The sequence below is a fragment of the Phocoena sinus genome, chromosome 7 (assembly GCF_008692025.1).
Source record: "Phocoena sinus isolate mPhoSin1 chromosome 7, mPhoSin1.pri, whole genome shotgun sequence".
Lineage (NCBI taxonomy): Eukaryota > Metazoa > Chordata > Mammalia > Artiodactyla > Phocoenidae > Phocoena > Phocoena sinus.
The window spans coordinates 79,680,158-79,706,912 of NC_045769.1; the positions used below are offsets into that span (position 1 = coordinate 79,680,158).

The window sequence follows — 26,755 nt, forward strand, 5'->3', positions numbered from 1 at the left end:
ACCTGTGTCTCTATTTCTGCCCTGCAAACCGGTGCCGTTGCCTTTTTTTTGAAATGTCTCAGCTACAGTTTTCTGAACTCTGCCTTCTTTCAACTCTAAAGCTAGTAGCCCTCATTGCTTTTCTTTTTTTCCTCTCACTTCTCCCTTTTATTTTTATTTTTTTAATTCAAGTATAGTTGATTTACAATGCTGTGTTAGTTTCAGGTGTACAGCATAGTGATTCAGTTATATATATATATATGTATATTCTTTTTCAGATTCTTTTCCCTTATAGATTATTACAAAATATTGAGTAGAGTTCCCTGTGCTATACAGTAGGTCCTTGTTGTTTATCTATTTTGTATATAGTACTGTGTAAATATTAATCCCACTGCTATATAGATTAATCCCAAACTCCTCATTGCTTTTATTAAATAACATAGTTCTAGCACTGAATTGCTTTGTTTCATGAACACATATCTCATCTCCTCAATTTGATTGTAAGCCGTTTAAAGGCATGAAACATGCCTTTTATATCTTTGATGTTCACCACAGCTCCCACCCCAATACTGACAACAGACTTGTCAAAATTCATCCTTCTCCAAACATATCCTTTATTTTCCTGCTCTTTGCTTTCCTCCCTGCCTGGAATGCCCTGTCTTGATGACATGCTGTACAACCTATTCCTGACAGCCCTGCTTGTTTAACACCCTTCACCTTCTCCCAAAGATTTTCTATTCCCCCAGACAGAATTAATCTATCCTCTCCTATTCATAGTTGCATTTGTATTTCTGTTAGAGCACTTCTCATGCTCTCCTTCATAACGTGGTTGTTTGCAGACCTGTCTGCCCTAGCAGATCATGAGCCCCTGTTATGCAAGGACCGCGTCTTATTCACCTTCATGCTACCACTGCACTTAGCACAGGTCTCATCCATACTAATTTTTCAACAAGTATTTGTCAGTTTGAATCCCATACTTGATGGGAGACAACCAGACTTGAACTATCGTTCGTTGTTAGGCACCTCCAAGTGTGGTTGGTGTGCAGAGGGCCACTTACCTGCTCTGTCCTCTTGGGATACCTGGACCCTGGGAACAGTTATCAGTTAGATTCACCTGGTTCAAATATAAAAGTATATATATCTATATACATATATAGATATATCTATATATATATATTTTAAGCAGAGGTCTTCTTAGAAGCCCATATGATTTAAATTTATTTATTTATTTATTTTTGGCTGTGTTGGGTCTTCATTTCTGTGCGGGGGCTTTCTCTATTTGCGGCAAGTGGGGGCCGCTCTTCATCACGGTGCGCGGGCCTCTCACTATCGCGGCCTCTCTTGTTGTGGAGCACAGGCCCCAGACGCGCAGGCTCAGTAATTGTGGCTCACGGGCCCAGTTGCTCCACGGCATGTGGGATCTTCCCAGACCAGGGCTCGAACCCATGTCCCCTGCATTGGCAGGCAGATTCTCAACCACTGCGCCACCAGGGAAGCCCGACACATATATATTTAACCAAGCAGTTAGGCATGATTTCACTACTGTGCATGCAGTAATCCATACAGACTCTGCCAAGGCTGTTGAATCCTTTGTTGCTGGGTGTTGGGAGTGCCCTCCCCCTGGAGAACAGAAGGAAAATGTCTCTGGCCCTTTCTTTCCAGGGCCCTTCTGCAGCACTGTTCACTGGCCCAGTATTGTTGTTTCTTAGGCCACCTCCACCTCCACCTTCCTCATCCAAAGCCTTTTTATTCTCTGCCTGTTTTTTAGGCAGAGAACTCTTAGTGTTGTGTGTGCATTTGCCCTGGATTCTGCATTGGGGTACTCAGTCTCCCAGAACTGAATTTCTCAAGTGTCTCCCCTGTTCCAATTGCCTAGTGCATAGGTACACTGTACATGCAGTGCTGGGAAGATGGAAGCTCCTTCTCCTCAGCCTGCCCGGTGCTGCCTGTGGTTCTCAGGGTCATCCTCTTCTGCACTGTGGGTCTCTCTGAGCTTCGTTGTGGCAACGTGGAAGGAGTTTTATATACTCTGAAATACTGGGGGCAGGAGAAGAGCTTTTAGGATGCACCCAATGAGAGAAAAGCTTTCCCCCTGAATGAACGTTGTGTGTCTTGTGTTTTGGTATGAACTGCCTACTTCTCTTCTCAGGCTCTTCACCCAGACTTGGGTTTCGCTCTATAACCATCACACTGTTGTCGAACCCAAGTTCATGTGCCTGACATACAGTGAGGCCAAACAAACCCAAATGCCAGAATTTGGAGCAGAGAAAGGCTTATCGCGAGGACCATGCAAGAAGAACAGGCAGCTCTTGCTCCAAAAGCCCAAACTCCTTGATGGTTTTCGAGGAAGAGTTTTAATAGGCAAAATTTGCAGAGAGGACTGAAAGGCATGTGATCTTCCTCTGATTGGTTGGTGGTGAAGTAACAGGGTGGTGTGCCAGGAATCTCAATCAGCCTTTTGGTTCCAGCCAGTTGGGGGTCCACTGCTTATGCTCAGCCTGAAGTTACAGTCCTGTACCTGGGTGGGAGCCTTAGGCTGTAGAAGAACTCAGAGATACGTATCAGATTGTTATGTGTATCCCTTGACCAGAAACCAGGACCTTGCCCCATTGCTGTTTCTTGACTGCCTTTCCTTTGCTTCTGCATTCCCTCACTAGTAATGCATTCCTTGATTAGTAAGTGTTTGAATCAGCCCTTTGGAACTCAGGGAAGGTCTAGGAGTCTGAAACCTTTTTCCTACAAATAAGACATAGGGGACACATGGGAAAGGCTTTTGTACCCAGGAGGGCCCCACAGGGTCCTGCTCAGTTTCAGCACCTAACAATAGAGATGATAACACTATGGTACTCAAATATTTGTTTATTTCAAACCCAGCCATTTGAATTATCTATGTGTATGTTTCATGAATTTTTTCTTGATCTATCAAGATGCAGAGTAAGAGCGATAACAAAAGACCTATTTTTAAATTCACTAGAGCTTTAAAACGGGAGTGTTTTCGTTTTTTAAGCATGTATTTCAAGGAGGCAAAAAGAGCGAGAAACTAAAAAAAACCCACAAAATATAGCTAAGTAAAGCAACTGCTGCCTTATTTTCCTCATTGAAAAGACAGGAGGGCAAACTCTGTGACCAGAGAGCCCATATTCTGCTTTTGGAAGGGAAAAGAGTGTCATGTCTCTTTGAACCTGTTTAGGGTTCTAAAAGTCTCTGATGGATTGGCTCATTTTGTTGACGGCGCTGGCCGTGAAACCCAGGGCGTGGGTGGGTTAGTAAAGGATATGCCTGTGCTCTGTGACTGGTGACTGCCCCTAGCCCCGGCTGTCTTGATGAAGGCACTGGAGTCTTAAGAGAGGAGGACTACCACATCAGCCTTGGTTGGCGGGCAAGTCCCTTAGAGCTGCCATGCAATTCAGGGTAGAGAGTGGGTCAAGGGCGTCATCCCCACATGAGAAGGACAGCAGTCTTCTTCATGCAGCTGTCTGACCAAAACCCAAAACTGACTGTCTTCGCATTATTCCCGAAGAGGGAATGCCTCCCGGGTGAACACAGCTTTTGCACGCAGAAAAAATATGGAGAGCTAAAGCCAACCTGATTTCTCAATTTCCTTTTAGCCAATACCTTTAATTGTCCCAATCAAAGTTCTTACTAGAGCCTTTAATTCTTCCTCATTTTGATTAATTTAAGCTTTGCATCTCTATGCATTTTTTTTTAAGAGAGGGGTTAAAAATAGCAAATATGGGCTCACCCAAGAAGCAAAGGGCCAGGATAAATCCATCAACGGAAGTGTGCTTGCTAACCAGTATGGAGTGATACCTCTGCTGAGTGCTTACACTGTTCTGAGTGCACAATCTTCACAGCACTTCTATGGGTTAGGTTAATATGCTTCTCTTCAGAAAGGGGACTGAGCAGAGAAAGATTAGGTATCTTGTCCAAAAGCAAACACCTAGTAAATGGCAGTCTTAGGATTCCAACATAAGTCTAGTTTCAAAGCCCATCTCTGAACTCTTTATTTTTTCCAGCTCTCATACAAATAATCACTGCCTCTCCTTATGTTTCCTAATGAAAAATAAAGGTGATTCAAATAAATTAAATCATAGTATCTCTCCCAGACTCATTCTTTTTTTTGAATTTTATTTTTTATACAGCAGGTTCTTATTAGTTATCTATTTTATACATATTAGTGTATACGTCAATCTGAACCTACCAGTTCATCCCACCCCCTATCCCCCTTTCCTCCCTTGCTGTCCATATCTTTGTTCTCTACGTCTGTGTCTCTATTTCTGCCTTGCAAACAAGTTCATCTGTACCACTTTTCTAGATTCCACATATATGCATTAATATATGATACTTGTTTTTCTCTTTCTGACTTACTTCACTTTGTATGACGGTCTCTAGGTCCATCCACGTCTCTACAAATGACCTAATTTCGTTCCTTTTTAAGGCTGAGTAATATTCCACTGTATGTATGTACCACATCTTCTTTATCCATTTGTCTGTCAATGGGCATTTAGGTTGCCTCCATAGTGCTGCAATGAGCATTGGGGTGCATGTGTCTTTTTTTTTTTTTTTTTTTTTTTGCGGTACGCAGACCTCTCACTGTTGTAGCCTCTCCCGTTGTGGAGCACAGGCTCCAGACGCGCAGGCTCAGCAGCCATGGCTCATGGGCCCAGCCACTCCGCGGCATGTGAGATCTTCCCGGACCGGGGCACAAACCCGTGTCCCCTGCATCAGCAGGCGGACTCTCAACCACTGCTCCATCACGGAAGCCCGGATGTGTCTTTTTGAATTATGGCTTTCTCTGTGTATATGCCCGGTAGTGGGATTACTGGGTTATATGGTAATTCTATTTTTAGTTTTTAAGTAACCTCCATACTGTTCTCTATAGTGGCTCTATCAATTTACATCCCCACCAACAGTGCAAGAGAGTTCCCTTTTCTTCACACCATCTCCAGCATTTGTTGTTCATAGATTTTCTGTTGATGACCCTTCTATCTGGTGTGAGGTGATACCTCATTGTAGTTTTGATTTGCATTTCTCTAATAATTAGTGATGTTGAGCAGCTTTTCATGCCTCTTGGCCATCTATATGTCTTCTTTGGAGAAATGTCTATTTAGGTCTTCTGCCCATTTTTGGATTGGGTTGTTTGCTTTTGTAATATTGATCTGCACGAGCTGTTTATATATTTTGGAGATTAATCCTTTGTTGGGTGATTCATTTGCAAATATTTTCTCCCATTCTGAGGGTTGTCTTTTCGTCTTGTTTATAGTTTCCTTTGCTTTGCAAAAGCTTTTAAGTTTCATTAGGTCCCATTTGTTTACTTTTGTTTTTATTTCCATTACTCTAGGAGGTGGGTCAAAAAAGATCTTGATGGGCTTCCCTGGTGGTACAGTGGTTGAGAGTCCACCTGCCAATGCAGGGGACATGGGTTCATGCCCCAGTCCGGGAAGATCCCACATGCCGCAGAGCGGCTGGGCCCATGAGCCATGACTGCTGAACCTGCGTGTCCGGACCCTGTGCTCCGTAATAGGAGAGGCCACAACAGTGAGAGGCCCGCGTACCACACACACACAAAAAAAGATCTTGCTGTGATTTACGTCAAAGAGTGTTCTTCCTATGTTTTCCTCTAAGAATTTTATAGTGTTAGGTCTTACATTTAGGTCTTTAATCCATTTTGAGTTTATTTTTGTGTATGGTGTTAGGGAGTGTTCTAATTTCATTCTTTTATGTGTAGCTTTCCTGTTTTCCCAGCACCACTTATTGAAGAGGCTATCTTTGCTCCATTGTATATTCTGGCATCCTTTGTCGTAGATTAGGTGACCATAGGTGCATGGGTTTATCTCTGGGCTTTCTATCCTGTTCCATTGATCTATATTTCTGTTTTTGTGCCAGTAGCATACTGACTTGATTACTGTAGCTTTGTGGTATAGTCTGAAGTCAGGGAGTCTGATTCCTCCAGCTCTGTTTTTTTCCCTCAAGATTGCTTTGGCTATTCATGGTCTTTTGTGTCTCCATACAAATTTTAAGATTTTTTGTTCTAGTTCTGTAAAAAATGCCACTGGTAATTTGATAGGGATTGCATTGAATCTGTAGATGCTTTGTGTAGTATAGTCATTTTCACAATATTGATTCTTCTAATCCAAGAGCATGGTATATCTCTCTATCTGTTTGTGTCATCTTTGATTTCTTTCATCAGTGTCTTATAGTTTTCTGAATACAAGTCTTTTACCTCCTTAGGTAGGTTTATTCCTAGGTATTTTATTCTTTTTGCTGCAATGGTGAATGGGATTGTTTCCTTAATTTCTCTTTCTGATCTTTCGTTATTAGTGTATAGGAATGCAACAAATTTCTACGCATTTATTTTATATCCTTAACTTTACCAGATTCATTGATTAGCTCTAGTAGTTTTCTGCTGGCATCTTTAGGATTCTCTATGTATAGTATCATGTCATCTGCAAACAGTGAAACTTTTACTTCTTCTTTCCAATTTGTATTCCTTTTATTTCTTTTTCTTCTCTGATTGCCTTGGCTAGGACTTCCAAAACTATGTTGAGTAGTAGTGGTGAGAGTGGACATCCTTGTCTTGTTTCTGATCTTAGAGGAAATGCTTTCAGTTTTTCACCATTGAGAATGATGTTTGCTGTGGGTTTGTCATATATGGCCTTCATTATGTTGTGGTAGGTTCCCTCTATGCCCACTTTCTGGAGAGTGTTTATCATAAATGGGTGTTGAATTTTGTCAGAAGCTTTTTCTGCCCCTATTGAGATGAACATATGGTTTTTATTCTTCAGTTTGTTAACATGGTGTATCACATTGATTGATTTGTGTATATTGAAGAATCCTTGCATCCCTGGGATAAATCCCACTTGATCATGGTGTATGATCCTTTTCATGTGTTGTTGGATTCTGTTTGCTAGTATTTTGTTGAGGATTTTGCATCTATATTCATCAGTGATATTGGTCTGGTATTTTCTTTTTTTGTAGTACGTTTGTCTGGTTTTGGTATCAGGGTGATGGTGGCCTCATAGAATGAGTTTGGGAGTGTTCCTTCCTCTGAAATTTTTTGGAAGAGTTTGAGAAGGATGGGTGTTAGCTCTTCTCTAAATGTTTGAAAGAATTCACCTGTGAAGCCATCTGGTCCTGGACTTTTGTTTGTTGGAAGATTTTTCGTCACAGTTTCAATTTCATTACTTGTGATTGGTCTGTTCATATTTTCTATTTCTTCCTGGTTCAATCTTGGAAGGTTATACCTTTCTAAGAATTCATCCATTTCTTCCAGGTCGTCCATTTTATTGGCATGGAGTTGCTTGTAGTAGTCTCTACTGATGCTTTTGTATTTCTGTGGTGTCCGTTGTAACTTCTTCTCTTTCATTTCTAATTTTATTGATTTGAGTCCTTTCCCTCTTTTTCTTGATGAGTTCTCCCAGACTCATTCTAATCAATAATTTTATCTCAACTTTTTTCTTTTTCGTTTGGTCCAAAAGTTTCCAACAACAACAAAAAAGCAGGTGTGGATTTCCTCTCTGATCACTTTGGATATAATAATGAGCTAATGGATAGGCCTGAAGGAAGGGAAGAGAAAACCTGAAAGTTTGATAGTCCCATCCTTAGGAATAGTTGATTGCGTGTATTTTGATGTGAATTCAAATGAATACTCTATCACCATGTACTTGAAGACCTAATTCCTCTCACTATGAAGACATCTTTAAGAACAGATCTCAGAAGAATCTTAGAGATCATTCAAGAGATGCTCTGACCTGAAATGCAATTCTTGGCTTCATTAGCTGATGGTTGGGTGACTTAGGGCATGCAGCCTGACCCGTCTGTGAGGGCTCAAAAGAGCTTTGGAGAGAAATCAAGATCATTTACTGGGAAAAACATAGCATGGTTAGTGATTGTTAGTTCATTCTAAAAGCAGAGAAAGAGAGAGATTCTAGTGTTTTTAAGCCAGAAGCCTTAGTGATCTGCTCATCCAGCAGTGTCTACCAACACCTCAACTGAGCTTAGTTATTAGCTATTAGCAAGGGCTTTTGAGTTAGTGAGATCAGAGTTCACCATACTTGGCCAGCTGTATGACCTTGGGCAGATTATTGGTTTCTCCTGAATCTTGGTTACTTCAGTGAGGATAATGAGCTCCACGTCTTAATGTTTTTATGGTGACATTTAGATAACGTCTGTAAAGTGCTGTTTTATTCTGATTAAAGCCTCATTTCCTAGTTCCAAAGGTTGAACTAAGAATTTCCTCTAATCTAACAAGCTCCAATACAATTATCAGATGGGAGTCAAAAAGCAAGCCTTGTTTTCATTCCCCACTTCTGAACCCACTGCGGAGGAAGGACACTACCCAGGGAAGGTTATTGCTTTCACCACTCCAGATTCCATATAAAGTTGATCGATGCTGATGGGGAGGGCTGGGCACTGTGTAGTCGCTGTCAAGGCCCCAAAGAGCAAAGGAGGGATAGCAAGTTTGTAAGGAATATAGCAGCCTGGAGTACAGGTCTCGTGACAGTGAGATGCTGGAGGATTCCTTCTCTGGAGGTAACTAGGGGTAGCTACGTGTGCGTAAGGGACCCACCAGACCTCTCATATACCCTCAAATCAGTCACTGTCTTACAATTCAAAAATAGCATTTATACCTAAATTTAAACTACTACATTAAGTTGCATCATCTTGTTTTTAACTTAAGACCTACAAGCTTCACAAATTTGGGAGATTAGTGGTCAAAGAGAAAAACTCACGCTAGCCTTTGTTGGGGCCCCTAGCCCTTTCAGAGGGAATATTCTTTTCCAAAGACCACAATTAATAAAAGTGGTTAACACTAACCACACCTATCAAAATCATCATTTGAGGTTAAGGCAGGTAATTTCAATCTACATAACTCTGTAAAAAGAAATACAGGGCTTCCCTGGTGGCGCAGTGGTTGAGAGTCCGCCTGTCGATGCAGGGGACACGGGTTCGTGCCCCGGTCTGGGAAGATCCCACATGCCGCGGAGCGGCTAGGCCCGTGAGCCATGGCCGCTGAGCCTGCGCGTCCGGAGCCTGTGCTCCGCAACGGAAGAGGCCACAATAGTGACAGGCCCGCGTACCGCAAAAAAAAAAAAAATAAGTACATGTTTATTTTCAAGCTACATAACTCTTAGTACACATTGTGTATATAAATGTGAATATCTATATACATAATATTAGTTTTTTGTAATTTCTCAAGGTAAAAATTCAAACTGTACAGAAAGATATAAAGTGTAATAAATGAAAGTTTGTTTTCCTCCTCCTGTGTGTGTGTGTGTATGCATACATATATATGTGTTATATAGAGAGAGACTCTCATTTATTTTAACACAATTTTAAAACAACATGCCAGATTATTTTACCATTTGATCTTGTGACAATTTTACATATACTTACTTAGAGGTCTGTGTCATGCTTTTTAGTGCTTACATACTATTCTATGTGTGAATACACTCTACTTTTAAAAACATGTCTTCTATGGCTAACATTTAGGTTTTTATGATTTTTTTGCTGTCATATGCAATATTGCAGTGAATATTCTTGTATGTACATTTATATATACATATCTGATATAGGTATATTTCTAGGGTAAATTTCTTCAGGTAGAATGGTTTGGTTAAAATTTATGTCTGTTTTATTTTGATTGTTTTTACCTAATTACCTCCAGAAATATAAAACCAACTTACACTCATACCAACATATGTACCCTCACTAGTACGGGGTATTTTCAAATGTTTTGATCTAATCAATGAAAGTAGTATCATATTTTAAGTTATATTTCTTTATGTAGGAAAGAGACTGAAGTTCTTTTCATGTGTTCAGTGTACATTCTTGTTCCTTTTTCTTTTTCCTAACTTTTTATTTTTTTGCCATATTGGTGGGTGAAGAGGTAGGTTGTTCATCTTTTTCTTATTACTTCATTAGTGGTCTTTGAATATGAAGAACGTTAAGCCCAGGTCACTTATGTGACAATATTTTCTTTTTCTGTCATTTGCATTTTTGTATTTTTTTCTCCCAGATAAATATTTAAACTTTTTATGTAGTCAAATTAATCAGTCTTTTCATAGCTTCTGAACATTTTGGCATGCTACATTAAAATTATAGCCATGGGCTTCCCTGGTGGCGCAGTGGTTGAGAGTCCGCCTGCCGATGCAGGGGACACGGGTTCGTCCCCCGGTCCAGGAAGATCCCACATGCCGCGGAGTGGCTGGGCCCGTGAGCCATGGCCACTGAGCCTGCGCGTCCGGAGCCTGTGCTCCGCAACGGGAGAGGCCACAACAGTGAGAGGCCCGCGTACTGCATTAAAAAAAAAAAAAACTTTAGCCATAGTTTCTGCCAGTGCTAGTATAAATATATGTATATATGTAAGAAATACATAAGGATATATCTATATAATTTTGCCTTTAAATATCTTCATCTGCAATTTATTTTTGTATAAGAAATCAAATAGAGATCTACCTTTTTCCCCCAATCGGCCAGCTAAGTTTCCCAACATTGTTTACTGAATAATCACTCTTTTTCCATTGATTTGAAATGTTTCCAGTTATATATATATATATATATTTTTTTTTTTTTTAATTTATATTTATTTATTTATTTTTGGCTGCATTGGGTCTTTGTTGATACATGTGGGCTTTCTCTAGTTGTGGCGAGCGGGGGCTACTCTTTGTTGCCATGCACGGGCTTCTCATTGCGGTGGCTTCTCTTGTTGTGGAGCACAGGCTCTAGGCACATGGGCTTCAGTAGTTGTGGCACGTGGGCTCAGTAGTTGTGGCACACGGGCTCAGTAGTTGTGGCTCGTGGGCTCTAGAGCACAGGCTCAGTAGTTGTGACGCATGGGGTTAGTTGCTCCGTGGCATGTGGGATCTTCCCGGACCAGGGCTTGAACTCGTGTCCCCTGCATTGGCAGGTGGATTCTTAACCACTGCGCCACCAGGGAAGTCCCCCTGTTAAATATTAATTATCAATATATAGAGGTTGATTTGTGGACTCTTATTTCTTTGATCTGTGCTAGAACCAAACATTTTTAATTTCTGCAGTTTTATAATGTTTTAATATCTATTTTAAAAAGGTTAATTCTCCTTCTTTATTCTTTTTTTTAACATTTTTTTCTGAGAGATTTTTGAATATTAAGTTTTCCAAATCACTTTCATATCATTTTGTCAAGTTAACATTGGTGTTCACTCTTCCTTCCAACATGGTTTCCAGCAACATCTGGAAGCCCAAAGTGCATACTCCCTTTGGGTGAAGTCTGGCCATTACCGGGCAGTCCATTTGTGTTTCTCTTCCTCCCCTTGAAACCTCCTTATTCACTTTTTCATTCAGTAAATAGTTTTGAACTCCTCTGAGGTGCAAAGCTCTGTGCTGGGGCCTCTGAGGACAACAAAAGTGGGGAAGACATGATCTCTGCCTGAAATGAAGCAGATGCTTCATTTTGGCTTCCGTCACATCTGCAGCCATCTCTGGGGAAGGGTTTCTGTTCTTGATGCAGTCAGTATGCATCGCTTTAATGAGAAACGTTATGAATACAAAATATTTTCAAAGAGTGAAGGATAATTTTTCATCAACCCATTTCTGAGGCTACAGAAATGATACAGGAGAGGTTCAAGTCCTTCCCTTACTTTCTTCTAAAGCAACCTATATTATTCCTTCCTTTATATGACAGAAGGAAAAGTCTTAAAAAAATTTTTTTTAAATACAAATAATTGCCTGGAGCTCCTTTTGGGAGAAACATATTTACTGTTATCAGGTCTCTAATATGACTCTCAAGAAAATAGACCACAACATAAAAGTAGTGTTTTGTGGGCTACTTTGTAAACTACTCTGGGGGTATGTGAAGTGTCAGTCAATCCCTTTTCCAGAAGGATCACAGACGCCCACATTTACAAGAAACCATTAGTTGCCTTATCACTATGCAGTTCTGCAGCAACCAGCAGCACATTCAGGATTTTCTGAACAAATATATTCATTTCCTTTTTAACGTCTCCGCTGAAACTAGATTAGTGCAGCTTGAGCCACCGCCCTGGCATGAAGACCGCGTGCTGTGGCTGCTGCTTGCAGGTGCCGCTGCTGGGATCGGCCAGGTGTAGCTGCCCAGACACTCACCTGTGTCCCATGGGTTGGTCAGAAGCTCTCAGTTCTGAGCAGGCAGCGCTGGTTCCGGGGGTGGCTGCTCCGTGTCCCATGATGTTGTTCTGTGACCCCGTACAAAGTAAAGCTTGACTGCTTGAAGCCACCTTCTCCCAGCAGGCAGTCACTTTCCCTTTCCCAGAAGGAGAGTGAGCTCCATAATCTCATCATCTGTACCATTAAAATAACCTTCTTCTTGTATGCAAAATGTGATCATGACTTTTTTCAACGTCTGTTGCCCTTTAGTCTCACAGGGGGTTTTGATTGATTACTAATTGTGTTCATTGATGTAGCACTTCTTACATACGTGTATGATCCCATGCACTGATTATCAGAGCAGTCTGGTGAAATAGGATCCATATAAAGTCATCTTTATCTTTTGTTCTTCCCCCAGTGTATTAGGCTGAACCATATGAAACTGCAATCCTCATAGTAGCCCAAGCTAAGAGGAATCTGCCCCCGTTACCAACATCACCACTGATTTAACTTGCAGATCTGCTGTTAGCCCCACAATGCAACTTCTCCTTTCCCACAAGCTCCTAAATGGCCATGACTGACACAGATTTCCTTTTCATCTCCATCTGGGCCTTTTTGTCACCTCCCTCTTCATACTTATGAGGCCAATTGAAACTTTTCTGCTGTTGTTGTATCGCCACTGATGGGTCTCCTTGGACTACCAATGAAAAGAAATACCTATCTATCATTCTGTGATATATGTAAGTCACATCATTATGCTGTACACCTTAAATTTATACAGTGCTGTATGTCAATTATAGCTCAGTAAAAGTCAAAGAAAAAATGCAAAAGAAAAGAAAAAAGAAAAGAAATACCTATCCGAAACCAGGCAATTGCAACAGTTGCCAAACTAGTCAACATAACGAGAAGGATAGGTTGGCTAAGTTTTCTAAATAGTATTACTTCCTTTTAAATAAATTATGTAAAAACAGTTATAATAGAACCCATTAATTTGGATTCCACTAGTCAGATAATTTAGACAAAGCCTGCATTTTGTTTTTAACTAAATATTGATATATGATTATAATTTAGTTATAAGAAGTAACCTGTAAATAAGTAGTTTAACACAACTGGAGGAGTTATCACTTAAGAGAAAAAGAAAACTCAAGGGGGCCTTAAAATCTCCTACCAATAACTAAAATGCTGAGTAAAAATCCTGTCATTAAAGCAGAAACTCAATGAAATTCACAAACCAAAACCTTGATAATCTAGAGTTACCATGTGAAGTTAGAAAAGCAAACATGTCTTTTGAAAAACAGTCTCCAGTTTGTTTTCCTTGATCTAAGAATGTCATTTCTTTACTTGCATCCATCGTTCCTAGTGAGTGAGATTTTGGTGTACGATCTGTGTTAACAAAATATTGCAGAATGTTGTTTTCTTTTAGTGAAGGCGACTAAAATGTTTGACTTTTTAATGTAAGTTTGCACCACATTTTGTAGAGGAAATTTAAAAAAAGATTCTGCCCATACTCCTGCACTCTGCAATGTGCCCTATGATAGTGACATTGAGGGAAGTTCTTATTGCCTGTTTGAGCCTCAGATGCCTCATCTATAAAATGGGGATAATCGTAACCTACTTTGTAGTGTTGATGTGATAATCTAAAGTTCATAAGTTAGTGACTCACATAAAGTAAGGGATGAGTAAGCATTCATTCTCTTTCCTTTCCGTTTATGGCCTTTTCTGAACATATTCCTTTGCTGCCATTGACTGCTCTTTGAAGCCTAAAATCGGAGCTTAGTCGGATTAATTGCTGGTCTTCTGTCCAATAAAAGTGGGCTGCAGAGCTTGCCTTATTCTCTCAACCAACGTATTTGAAGACCTTCTGTTTACAAGACACGGTACAAGGTACCTTAGAGCAAAGTTAAGTTGTCATCTCTGAGGCGTAATTTCAAAAGCTCCTTGTTCTGCCAAAGTGCTGATAATGTACACATTATCCAGTGCTCTGGATTAGGGCACTGAAAACCATAATTTAAAAAAAAAAAGAAAAAACTCATGTTATGGGGGGTTGTCTGCTAACAACATCACACCCAGTTAGCATAAACCTTGATCAATTAACCAACCACCCTAGAAGAACTTGAAATCATGGAACAAAGAATAGATTTTGATGGGAGCGAGAGTGTCTTTCTTTCAACGAAGTTGAGGTTCTGCTATGTTCTAGGCACTGCCCAGGCGTATCTACTTGGAGACATAGCCTGGACCCTGCTAGGCTGGGTGGGGGCCCTGGCTAAGAGCTCTGGACATGTTTGGTGAAGGGGGTGGAGGAGAAGAAAGCATCTGCAAGAAAGTGAGGGGCTATCCTGTAAAGATACATGTTGCCTACAAGACCTTTTTGTCTAGGGCAACCTCACGAGGGGGCTCTTTACCTATCCACCCTGGGAAATCTGGGAAAGTAATCAAGAAAGAGCTTTGTTCCTTCTACATTGTGGAAAAGTGCATCGTCACGTCATTGCAAACTCAGTGGAAAGAAACAAGCTCACATCCATTGGGAGTGATATGTGTCTCTGGACATTCCACTTTTACTTAGCCCACTTAATACAACTATTAAAATACCAGATTTACATCAGGTTTAACATTCACTTGTCTGATCTGGAAGGGCTGACATTTGGAGTTCGTACCACTGCACAGCCCCATGTGGTAGCCACTAGTTAACATGTGGGTATCTGCCTTTAAATTAATTAAAGTGAAATAAAACTTTAAACATTTAAAAATTAAATGATAAGTTCAGTTCTTCCGTCTGGCCAGGCACATTTCAAGTGCTCCATAACCACATGTGGCTAGTGGCTACCATACTGGACAGCAGCCATACAGAATATCCATCATTGCAGAAAGTTCTCTTGCACAACACTGGTTTTATTTGTGCCATTACTATGCTTGTATGCTATGCTATACTATGGCATCTTAGTAATTCTCCAATATAACCCTGAAGGGTTCATTCCTATTTTGCCGATGAGGATAGAATCTCAGAAAAGTTAAGCAGCTCTCCTCTCACATTGTTGCCACTGACAGGTGGTCAGTGTCCAGTGAATGGACAGCTAAGCTAGTTAGGAAGTGAGAGGCACAGGACTGACCACAAAGCCCAAAAGTTCCAACAATAACCACGTTCTGTTCCAGTATTAATGCATTTAAAAGTCAAACATTTATAAACTCTCCCTTCTCCTTGCTGTAATTTAATGACATATCTAAATACTAAAGCTACTCATAAGAAGAGAAGTATATTTTAGTTTTAAAAGGACAAGATAAGTAAGTGGATCCCTGGATCTCGTGGTAGGTTTGGAGAGTGACTGCAAATAGGCAAAAGGGTTTTTTTTTTTTCCTGAAGTGGTAGAAATATTCTAATATTAGATTGTTATGTGAATTGTATCCTGTAAATTTATTAAAAATTTATTGAATCATAATTTAAATTATGTGAATTTTATGGTATGTAAATTATACCTCAATAAAGCTGTTTAAAAAAAAAGAACAAGATGTAAATCCTAAAACTCTAGGGCAGCCAAAAATTGAATGCTGAAGAGCTGCCAAAAACTTTAATGAGTGAGTCAAATATTATTTGCTGGCAATTCCTGAATTTTCCTCATGATGGTAAACGAAATGATGTTCCATCTCAAATCAAACACTGGGAAACTCTGTGAGGTATGTGTTATTATCTCCATTTCAAAGGGGGAGGAAATTGAGACTCAGAAAGTTAAAATTAGTTGCCCAAGACACACAGCCAGTAAGAACTAGAAGCAGTGTCAAACCCAATACTTCCTGACCCCAAAGTCCACGGCCACTCTCCCATTCATGTCATGGCCTCTCTCTCCAGGCAGGAAAAGAAACTTTTCCATTGTTTGACTTGAGATCACTTTCCTTCTTCTAGGACAACAGTAAACTAATTGACTTTTTCAATGTTTCTATAACGTTTGTATTTTATACTCAAGAAGATTTACGAAAGGTGTGAGGCTGGAATCTGTTTTCAATATTGAGTAAAAGGGGGAAAAATCTGGGCCTCATGTTAATAGAAAGACATGTATGTGTTTCTTTTGATATTCGCTAGGATGCATTATTTTATACATACATATGTAATGTTATATATATATAAAAAGACTTGCAGCGGGCTTCCCTGGTGGCGCAGTAGTTGAGAGTCTACTCAACTACACACAGTGACAGGCCCGTGTACCGCAAAAAAAAAAAAAGACTTGCAGCAATTGTTTCCATTTTTTCCCCCCAATTTAGTTGTTTCTTTGGAGACTCAAAGATGTGACCTGCAATGGTTTCTGCTTAGGAACTTTTGAGGGACTAGCCTCTGTCGTGCATCTTACAGAAAGATTAACAGCCCAGGTTTGGCTCACTTGATGAGTTGGGTGCCTTGCTCTTTGCCCATTTTATGAAGTGGAATTTTGGAAAACAAAAAGCTGACGGGGCTGCAGTTTTTAGCTTTGGCCAGAGCTAGTAACCTTTATATCTTTAGTTCTGTCCTCTTAGCATCTAGCATTATTCCCTTCTTGCAGTTTCCCTCTTCCTGATCATAAAGGTATAACCAGACCTCTGGGCAGTACCCCGACCCTCCAGTCCTACTAAGCCTGCTGCAGCCCAACTTCCCTTCCCCATCCTCCCTCTAGTCCGGCCCAGGCAGTCTCCTCTTACCTCTCTGTGGCTCTCTTCTTCTGCTCTCTGTGCCTTTGTAAACAACCTAGGTTCTTTTTCTTTTCCTTTCTTTCTCCTGTCTGTACTCTCTATCAACCAGTTGAAACAAATCAAATAAAAATAGAAACAAGAAATCAGTTCTGTGCCAAGCCAGCAGAACATGTCCATGGGCCAAATTTGGGCTCTTGATGTTGGATCTCTGCTATCCCTAGGACCATTGAACAGCAATGATTTCCATATTCAGAGAAATGTAGATGTCATTGAAAGAAAAAAAAAAAAAACAGAGTAAATGCTGTGAATCTCATACTGTAATTATAAAAATAAATATCACAGTGCTTTATTTTTCCCTCTACCAATATTATTAGAATATTGTGTGCTTTTACATACTTGGCAATAGTAGAACTTATTAAGTAATTTTGAAATTCTTAACAGTCTTGTTCACATTTCAAAATAAAGTTTATTTGCAGGAGCCCTTGAGTCACTCCTTGTGTGCGCAGAGGATTGAATGCCAGGATTTGAAAAATCGTTAACAGAGTTTTCAGGAAATTAGCCATCTCCTAGTGTCAACAGTGGATTGTGTATTTTAGCTGTTTGACTCACTGCTCCACTGGGCAGCCTGCTTTCTTGTGAACTGCAGTTGTTAGCCTTCCCCAGCACGTGTTTTCAAAACAAGTGCCTCCTTCCTGACTTCCTGCATCATAATCACTTTATAGTCCAGACACTTTCGCAGACATCTAACACCTTAAAATGGTCTACCACACACATCACACTTCAGCAAAGCATTGCCTAGAACTAACACAAAACCGTTTTCATATATTTTTTAGAAACATTGTTTTCTTTCTCTCTTCCTCTGGATTTTATGCAGATATACCTAAATTTGGACAAAAGATTTATGCTGATAGAACTCTCTTGTTTTAAAGGATTTCAAGGTAGCTCTTTTTTTTTTTTTTTTTTTTGGCGGTACGCGGGCCTCTCACTGTCGTGACCTCTCTTTGCCTATTTTATGAAGTGGAATTTTGGAAAACAAAAAGCTGACGGGGCTGCAGTTTTTAGCTTTGGCCAGAGCTAGTAACCTTTATATCTTTAGTTCTGTCCTCTTAGCATCTAGCATTATTCCCTTCTTGCAGTTTCCCTCTTCCTGATCATAAAGGTATAACCAGACCTCTGGGCAGTACCCCCAACCCTCCAGTCCTACTAAGCCTGCTGCAGCCCCACTTCCCTTCCCCATCCTCCCTCTAGTCCGGCCCAGGCAGTCTCTGGAGCACAGGCTCTGGACGCGCAGGCTCAACGGCCATGGCTCAGGGGCCTAGCTGCTCCGTGGCATGTGGGATCTTCCCAGACCGGGGCATGAACCCGTGTCCCCTGCATCGGCAGGCGGACTCTCAACCACTGCGCCACCAGGGAAGCCCAGGGTAGCTCTTTTTTAAGCAATGAATGCATCTATAAAATAGTCACCCTGTACTTATTTATTTTGTAGGTCCAGATTTTTCCCCAGTAGATTTGCACAGATGAGTTTGGTTATAATTTGGTTAGCAAATACATTTCCTCTGTAAAGGGCACTTTCAAAAGCACTGCATAAAGTGCATGGATTTGGACACACTGCAGTTATGAAACTTACAGCATAATCATTTTGCAATATATAAATGTATCAAATCAACACATTGTACACCTTAAACTTGCACAGTGTTATATGTCAATTATATCTCAATAAAGCTGGGGAAAAAAACTTACCGTGTTTTCTATGCAGCAAATACAATAAAAAAGGATACTGTACATTTCAAGATGGGCAACTTACTTGCATATGTAAGTAAGCTGAAAAATGATTAGAATCTCTTAACTCTTTTTTTTAAAATCAAGTTAGAAATACCAGCACTAGGAAATAGAAATGAGAATGGCTATTTATTGTGTGCCTACTATGTGCCAGGTCCTAGAGTAAATACTTCATCAAGTCCAGCTCAATGTAGGGTTTGAAACTGCTGGCTCTACAGTTGGAGTACCCGTGTTTGAATCCCAGCTTACCCACTGCTCTAAGGATTCAGTGAGATAAGGTGTGCAAAGCATCTAGCCCCACGCTGGTGTGACAGCCAGGGCTCAATAATCAGGGATTCATTATATCCTATTCCATTTAATTCTGTGAAGTAAACCACATCCCCATTTTACAGAAGAGGAGACTGAGTCTTAGAGTGGTCTAGGAACTTGTATAAAGTCTTCAAAAGTGGGTTGCAGAGTTAGAATTTAGAACCAGGGTTCTACTGGGCATTCTGATAAAACTCTAACCAGGAATTATTGTTCTAGGCTGCCAGGAAAATCTGTGCTGGGATTTTTTTTATGGTGGGAAAGACTACCCCAGCTAAAATGACACCCTCTACTGAGACAAAGCTACCCATACAGGCAGCAAATTCACAAATAATGTATAAACAAACAAACCCTAACATTTCTAAGTTTAGAAAAATCTTTCAAAGTGCCCGCTTCAGCAGTCAGCCATTCTTAGAGTTATTTTTTTGCAGTGGGTGGCAAATTCTCAGCTATATGGATAAGCATACGCCTTTTAGAATCTGTACCTGGTTTATGAAACATGCCAAATCCACCAGTCTTATCAATACGTCTGCTGTGGAAATAGCTACACAAATATCAACTTCTCATGCCAGCTTAAGGAAATTGTAAGGGTGATGTTCTTTTAGCAAGCAGAAAGCAAGCTTCTGGGGTGTTTGTTTTTGTTTTTAACTTTTCAACTGCTGTGGTTTTCACCTCTTCTTATGGCATGAGCACAAAGTGATGTCCACTGCCCGAAGTTCCTTGGCCACATGAGTCAGGCTGGATTTCATTATTGTTCAAATAGTCCTTCTAGGAATGGGCTTCAGTTGAGGACATCCTTGTTCAATGGCGTTGACAATGGAACTGAAAATCATTTTACTAATTCAGGTTTCTGATTTGCTGTGTTGAAATCTTAAATTGATCATCTGTAATCCAAGATATGGGTAGGAGTTACTCTTGTAATAGGCTAAATCTCTTACTCCTTTAAAAATCTGTATATAAAACAGAGAATGGAATGAAATTTCAGTTCCGCAAGTTGATATGGGCTTAATATAAAGATAGCACAAAACAAGAAGAATTGGGGCTGAACATCACATAATTTTCATTGCAGTTTACTTTCTAGCACTTAATCTAGTCAAAATATTTCCCTTCCTAACATTGCTACCTTCCGAATTACTCAGATGCTTAACTATATTCTGCCATCTAAATTTATGTCTGCAATAAGGCATAGAGCGTATTTATCAAATTCTATGCAAATGAGAAGAACCCACTCCAGGATGCTGTTAGATGTGATGATTTAAGAAGCTCCACATCACCTCATTCAAGCTACTCCGGGTTTTCCTTTCCAGGGTTCAGCGGATTCCTACACGAGCAGGCCGTCTGACTCCGATGTCTCTCTGGAAGAGGATCGGGAAGCAATTCGGCAAGAGAGAGAGCAGCAGGCGGCCATCCAGCTTGAGAGAGCAAAGGTGAAGTTCTTGCCCCTCTTGGGTTCCAAAGTGGCATGTTGCTCAGCAGGTATCAGCTGCTCTTCCCCAGCCTCAGATTTCTCTGGAGTAATCATTTTATGATCATTCTGATAAGGCACCAGATTGCAAGGCTCCATGATCTGTTCACCCCTGATAGTAACATTCTCAGGGAGCCATATCCTGAGACACGGACCCCTTCACCTACCTTTTGTGTTTGGTTTGCTGGTGAAAATTCTTGGTCATCTTCTAACTTAGCGATTGTGCCCCATATCCAGCTTGCCCCTCCCACTGTCGTTAGAGGGCCTCCCAAGGAACCAGCGTGCTTGCCCCGTTCTCCAAGACAGCAGCTTTCATGCAGGCCACACGTGCATAACTGGTCAGTGGGTCTCCCTGTTGGTGTCTCTGTTCTTCCCTCTTGGTGTCAATCTCCCACCTCAAGTTCACCGTTCAGAGCTTTGAACAACGATTAGCATTTCAGCAAAAATGAGCAATGAAAGGCTTTGCCGCAAGAGACCTTCAGATATTCCACAGGGAGGGGCCCCCATAGGAATCCCTGCCCATAGGAGGCAACAAAGAACAAATTGCATTTTTGAATGTTAGAACTGAGTCACTAGAGATCTCCCATGCTATGTCTTTCAGACTTTTTTTTTTTTTTAAGTACAGACCCCTTTTGTCAAATGAAATTTTATGCACAGTAACAGATATAACATGTTCCTGGTCAGCCTCTCCTCCTTTGCCCTTCACGATAGACTCCTAAAGCATATTGATCTAGTCTTTCTAATTTTTAGGAGAAAAAAAAGGAAGCTCAGATAAAGTGAACTCCTTCCCTTTTCTATTTTTATTTTATTTATTTACTTATTTACTTACTTATTTATTTTTTTAATTTTTATTTCTTTGCGGTACGCGGGCCTCTCACTGTCGTGGCCTCTCCCGTTGCGGAGCACAGGCTCCGGACGCGCAGGCCCAGCGGCCATGGCTCACGGGCCCAGCCGCTCCGCAGCATGTGGGATCCTCCCGGACCAGGGCACGAACCCGTGTCCCCTGCATTGGCAGGCAGACTCTCAACCACTGCGCCACCAGGGAAGCCCCCCTTTTCTATTTTTACAGTAAAATGTTTAAAAGAGCGGGAAGAGGAGGATGAGGCAGGTTCACAAGGTGTCTTCCTTTGCTTCCACACCCGTGCTACCTGTGCTGGTTGGCGGAAGGGTGTTGGAGCAGCACCTGGGAAAGGACATCAGTGAGACTCTAACTCGGATCCTGCCTCAGTGCTGTTGCTCCCAGGCATGGTCCCAGCACGAATAAATGAGCCCATAACAGAGCAGCCCGGGATTGCTGGAAACTGGTGTTCTTACTTGTGGCTAAATTTTGTTTTAGGTTTCTCTCAGAGTCTATTTTGTGGCTATTGTGGTCACCCAAATGTCAGCAACAGCGCTGTTAGCTTAGGCTGGTGGCTTACTTAACCTCTGCCAAGCTGCACCAGCCCGAGAGCACTTTGCTGCGGAGGAATCTGTCTAAGAAAAGTTTCAGAAGCAGCTTTTGTTAGCTAGGGAGAAGGTGATGAGTGAGCAGCTCCGCCCTTCCTGTCTACTCGGACCTGGGCTTTCTTTTCCCTGGCAGGACAAGGTATTCTATTAAGTGGGATCCTGCAGGTTTTCAGGCCTAAGGCTATTTCAAAAATATTTATTTTAACCCTCCACCACCTTTTTATTTAAGACCCAGCACACATTTCCTGTATGCCAAGGTGGAGGCCTCTGTTACCATTTAAAATAATAAACATGAGTTTTATGACTAGAGGCCAAAGCAGACTGCCCCTCCCGCCTTTCCATCCCTTCCCCCCAAATTTTAGGGCACGATTCTTTGGGATGTTGGAAAGTACGACAGGAGGGGGAACATGGTCGGGCTGATAGGACTGAATCCTCTTCAGAGCCCTTTCTGCAGATTTCTCACTGCTGCCTGGAAATGTAGAACCCAGTTGAGATCCCTCTTTGGAAAGTGATTTCCCTTACTGCCTGGTACTATCCATTATCTGGTTCTACATTTCAGTGTGAAAAATCCTCTTCTGTCTTCCTCCCTCCATCCTTATTCCATGGTTCTGTTCCCAGTCCAAACCTGTAGCATTTGCTGTGAAGACGAATGTGAGCTACTGTGGTGCCTTGGATGAGGATGTGCCTGTTCCAAGCACGGCCATCTCCTTTGACGCCAAGGACTTTCTACACATTAAAGAGGTAAATGTACGGCACTCTGTATCCCCTAACCTGCTACAAGGCCAAGGCCAGGAATCAGCTCTGAGCCAAACTAAATGGAGAGAAGCCCTGAGGAGCTGCCAATGTGTTACCTCATTTAATTGGCTAAGCCTTCCAAATCCATTCCTTCTCAGCGAGATTTGGAAGCCTGAGATCATTGCTTACATTATCACACATTTAAAACATTGAATCACAATCATCAGAGGATCGATTTAGGATAGACCTGTGGTCCTCTGGTCACCTTTTAATCACCTACCATGGTAGATCCATTGACATAGATCAATGGATCCAATTTAGGGAAATGTGAGTTCGGTGGCATGGCTCCTACCCAGAAGGCACCATTTACAAGGGATGTTGTAATTATAAACATCTGGATTATTGTCCCGTGGACCTTGACCGCCAAACCAACACTACAGAGTATAATAATTAAATTGTTAAAGTTAAGAGAAGGGCAGAGGACTTTGGGAAATAGAAACCTTGAGGGATTGAGCACTTGAGGCCTCGCATCTTGAAAGATGGAATAGTGACATCAGAAACTTTCATTTACTCAACCTGGGTGTATTGAAATCCTCCTTTATGTCAGACATTGTGCTGGGCATTTGGGGATCAGAGCTGAAGGTCCACTGTCCCCTCGGCCAGGGAGCTCAGAGTCTGGTGGGGGAGACAGACTAGTGCATAGTTTCTGCATGGGTTGAGAAGTTCTGTTACAGTAAAATTGAATGGGTGTTGTGGGAGCCCAAAGAAAGAGCAGGAGGGACCATCCGGCTCAGGAGGAGGAGGGTGGGGGGCTGGAAAGCTCTTCAGAAGTGGTGAAGCCTGAGTTCAGGCTGGGGTGAGGGGTGGCAGTTTCAGGTGGAAGGGACAGCCAGGGGCAATGAGCACAGCACCGCTGGAGGGCGGTAAGCGGGGAGTGGTACAGGGGATGGGCCACATCAGAGAGGCAGGGGCCAGATGAGAAAGGATCTCGTAGGCCATGGCAAGGAGGCTGGACTCGATCACCAGGCAGTGGGCTGGAGAGGAATTTTAAATAAAGGATGGATGTGACCAGCCTCGTATCTTAGCATGGTGACTCTGATGGTCGAGGGAGTATTGCAGAGGCTGGGGAGACATGGTAAGTCTAGACAGTGGCTGAAGCAGAGATGATAGAAAGAGGGAGCAGCTTGGAGAGAGAGTTAAGAGGCAAATAGACCAGATTGGAAGATTTCACATGGTGGCGGGGGCGGGGGGGGATAGTGGAGAAAGTGAGATGAAGAGAAATGAAGGATGGAGGGCAGTTTTTCTAGCTCACCTGAAAGGGCAGAGGGTGGTGTCAGCTATCAAAATAAAGAAGGCTGAGAGGGGAGAAGATTTGTGACAGGGGTGATGTGATTATAAATTTGCTGTTAGGTGCACTGTGTCTGGGGCACTGGGAACCTCCCATGGAGTTACTCAATGGGCCTCTCCCCACATAATGTGGAGGCCAGAGGAGAGGAGTTGCAGTTTGCTCTTCCTAAGTGCTTTGAGTTGAAAAGGACAGGTTTTACCCAGGAGAAGGCAGAATAGAGTTGAGGGAGTGTTTTTAAAAGTTTATTTGCTTTTTTTTGTTTTTTTAGGATGGGAAAGATTTATATATGTTTTCCATGCTGAGATGTTGAACCCAGTGATATATATGGGAAGGAAAAGACCTAACTGATAGAATGAGGGGCTGGAGTAGAGGGAAGGAGACAGCATCCGGAATATTGGCACAAAAAGTAGGCCGAGTCAGGAGGAAAGTCTTGCCTTCCTTGAACTTCCCTGTTCTGCACAGGATTTTCCAGTGGGGCTGGAGGCATACATCGGAGGACATTCCTACTTGATAGTCTCCATTGGCTCTGCTGGAAAGGAGCCGTTAGAAATTGGATCTTAGAAAACAGAGAGTGGATATATAATGGTGGATACATGTCATTACACATTTGTCAAAACCCGTAGAAGGTACAACATGACTCTGGGTGAGAATGATGCGTCATTGTAGGTTCATCGTTGTAACAAATGTACCACTCTAGTGTGGGATGTTGATAGTGGGGGAGGTTATGCATGTGTGGAGGCAGGGGTATATGGGAACTCTCTGTACTTTTCCCACAATTCTGCTATGAACCTAGAACTGCTCTTAAAAATAAAGTTTACTAATTAAAAAACATTTTGAAAAAAGAAAAAGGAGAGTGTAAGGGTGGAACAATAAAGTGAAACCCGACCCTGAGGAGCCTGAGGAATGTGATCAACATAAACCTGTCACTTAATGTCACTGAGACACCAGCACTTACCCTCTGGCCCAAAACAAGATGTGCACAGTTAATATATAACAATTTGAAAATCACTGTCTTTCAAAACTCTGCATTCTACAATAGCATTAATGACACCAAAACATGTACATTTAAAAATTTTTTAACTATATGATAGCAAGTAGGTCAAACACTGATGTGTCTACAGATGTCTCACTGTCTTTGCATTGTGCCCATGTGAACTGGGTGGAATTCTACATTTGTTCCTTTGTTCCATTCAAGATATAGTTCTTGAGCATTTAGTGTGTGCTAATGTTGGCAGATATTGTCTGACAGATGTTGTCTGACAGCTGTAAACAAAGACAGAGTACCTTCCCTCATGGACTTAAATTCTAGTGGGGAGACAGATAATGAAAAAATAAATCATTACAAATTGTGAATGCTTTGTGTAAAAAATGAACTGGATGCTGGGAATCTTAAAATATAGGGATGAGGAGGTTATATACTTTTAAATATAGGGGTGATCAGAGAAGCCTTTCTGAGTATGTGACCATTAAGCAGGGTAGCCAGCCTTAAAAAAAAAAAAAAGAAGAAAGAAGAAACCTTCTAGGGAGAGGAAACAGCATGTGTAAAGGCCCTGTGGTAGGACAAAATAAGTTGGCACAATCAATCAACTGGAAGAAGGTCATATGCCTGGAACGCAGTGAGCCAGTAGCAGGAAACAGAGTTGTAGAAGTAAGCAGGGCACAGGTCAAGTAGGACCTTAAGGTGACGGCAAGACTTCATATTTTATTCTAAGTATAATAAGATGGCACTGAAGACTTTAAAAGCAGAGGAGTGGGATGAATTTATTATTTGAAGGCTATTCTGATTGTTGTAGAGACAGTGGATTGGAGTGGGATAAGTACGGAATCAGGGAGACTGTTAGAACCATTTTAGATGAGAGATAATGGGACTGAGCTGGCCTGGTGTCAGTGAGATGGAAAGAAGTAGACACCTTTGACATATATTGTGGAAGTTCAATGATCTGTGCTGCTGATGGACTACATGTAGGAACTAAGATTGAGGGAGAAATCCAAGATGATCAAGGAAATCAAGCTTTATGAATTGAGCAACTAGGATGGAGTTGACCAGGGTGGAGTGAGGACAGATGGGAAGGGAGGTTAGGGAGTAGACATCTCAAAGGAGATATGAAGGAGGAAGTTAGATGTAAGAATTTGGAGCTCAGAGGACGGGGTTGGGCCAAAGAAATAAGTTTGGATCATTAGTTTATCCAGGTGGCATTTAAAGCTGAGGTAATGACAGAAGTCACCTAAAGAGAGAGGAGAGGGAGGAGAGAAAACAGCCCTAGATCAAACTCAAAGGAATTCCATCCTGCAAAAGTGCGGTGCATGAAAAGATTCAACAATTACGGAAAAGGAGAAACATGAGATTTGGGAGGAAAATCAGGACAGAGCAAGGCATGGACATCAAGAGAGAAGAGCATATCCAAAAGGAGGCAGCAACCAGCTGTGGCCAGTGTTGCGACGTGTCACCTAAGACAAGGAGAAAGGAATGGATGTCGGGTTGGCAAAGTGGTCAGTAGCAACGAAGTCACTGGGACCATTGTCTGGAGTTATGGAGACAGAGAGACAGAAGCTGGATGGAGTGTAATGAGGAGAGAAGGGGAGTTAGGAAGTATATTTAGCAAGCACAGACGGTGCTTTCAAGGGAGTTGACACTGACCGGGCAGTAGACTGAAGAGCGTATGAAGTCCAAAGAGCTTTCCTTTCAAGATGGGAGCTATCAGAGCACCAGTACATGCTGCTATTAACCACCAGAGAGAGAGAGGGAGAGATTGATGGGAAAGGAGAGATGGGCAAAGGAGTCAAGTTTTTGGTAGTCAGGAAGCGTGGGATCCAGACCCCGAGAGGAGAGACAGACCTCTGATACGAAGGGGAACACTAATTCATTATAACATGCAGGAAAAAGATGAGTGCAGGCACACACAGCTCAGAGCCTTGGTTATAAGAAGCTGAGGAAGCAC

At 41.7% G+C, this 26,755-nt stretch overlaps 1 protein-coding gene across 2 annotated transcripts in view; it reads left to right on the forward strand.

The window, feature by feature from the left end:
* Nucleotides 1–26,755, forward strand: part of CACNB4 (calcium voltage-gated channel auxiliary subunit beta 4) — a 275,561-nt gene that overhangs the window by 196,318 nt on the left and 52,488 nt on the right. For both annotated transcript variants that reach the window (XM_032638265.1, XM_032638266.1), the window contains exons 3-4: nucleotides 20,130–20,249; nucleotides 22,352–22,474. In XM_032638265.1, the coding sequence (XP_032494156.1) occupies nucleotides 20,130–20,249; nucleotides 22,352–22,474 (243 nt within the window). The remainder of the gene's footprint in view (nucleotides 1–20,129; nucleotides 20,250–22,351; nucleotides 22,475–26,755) is intronic.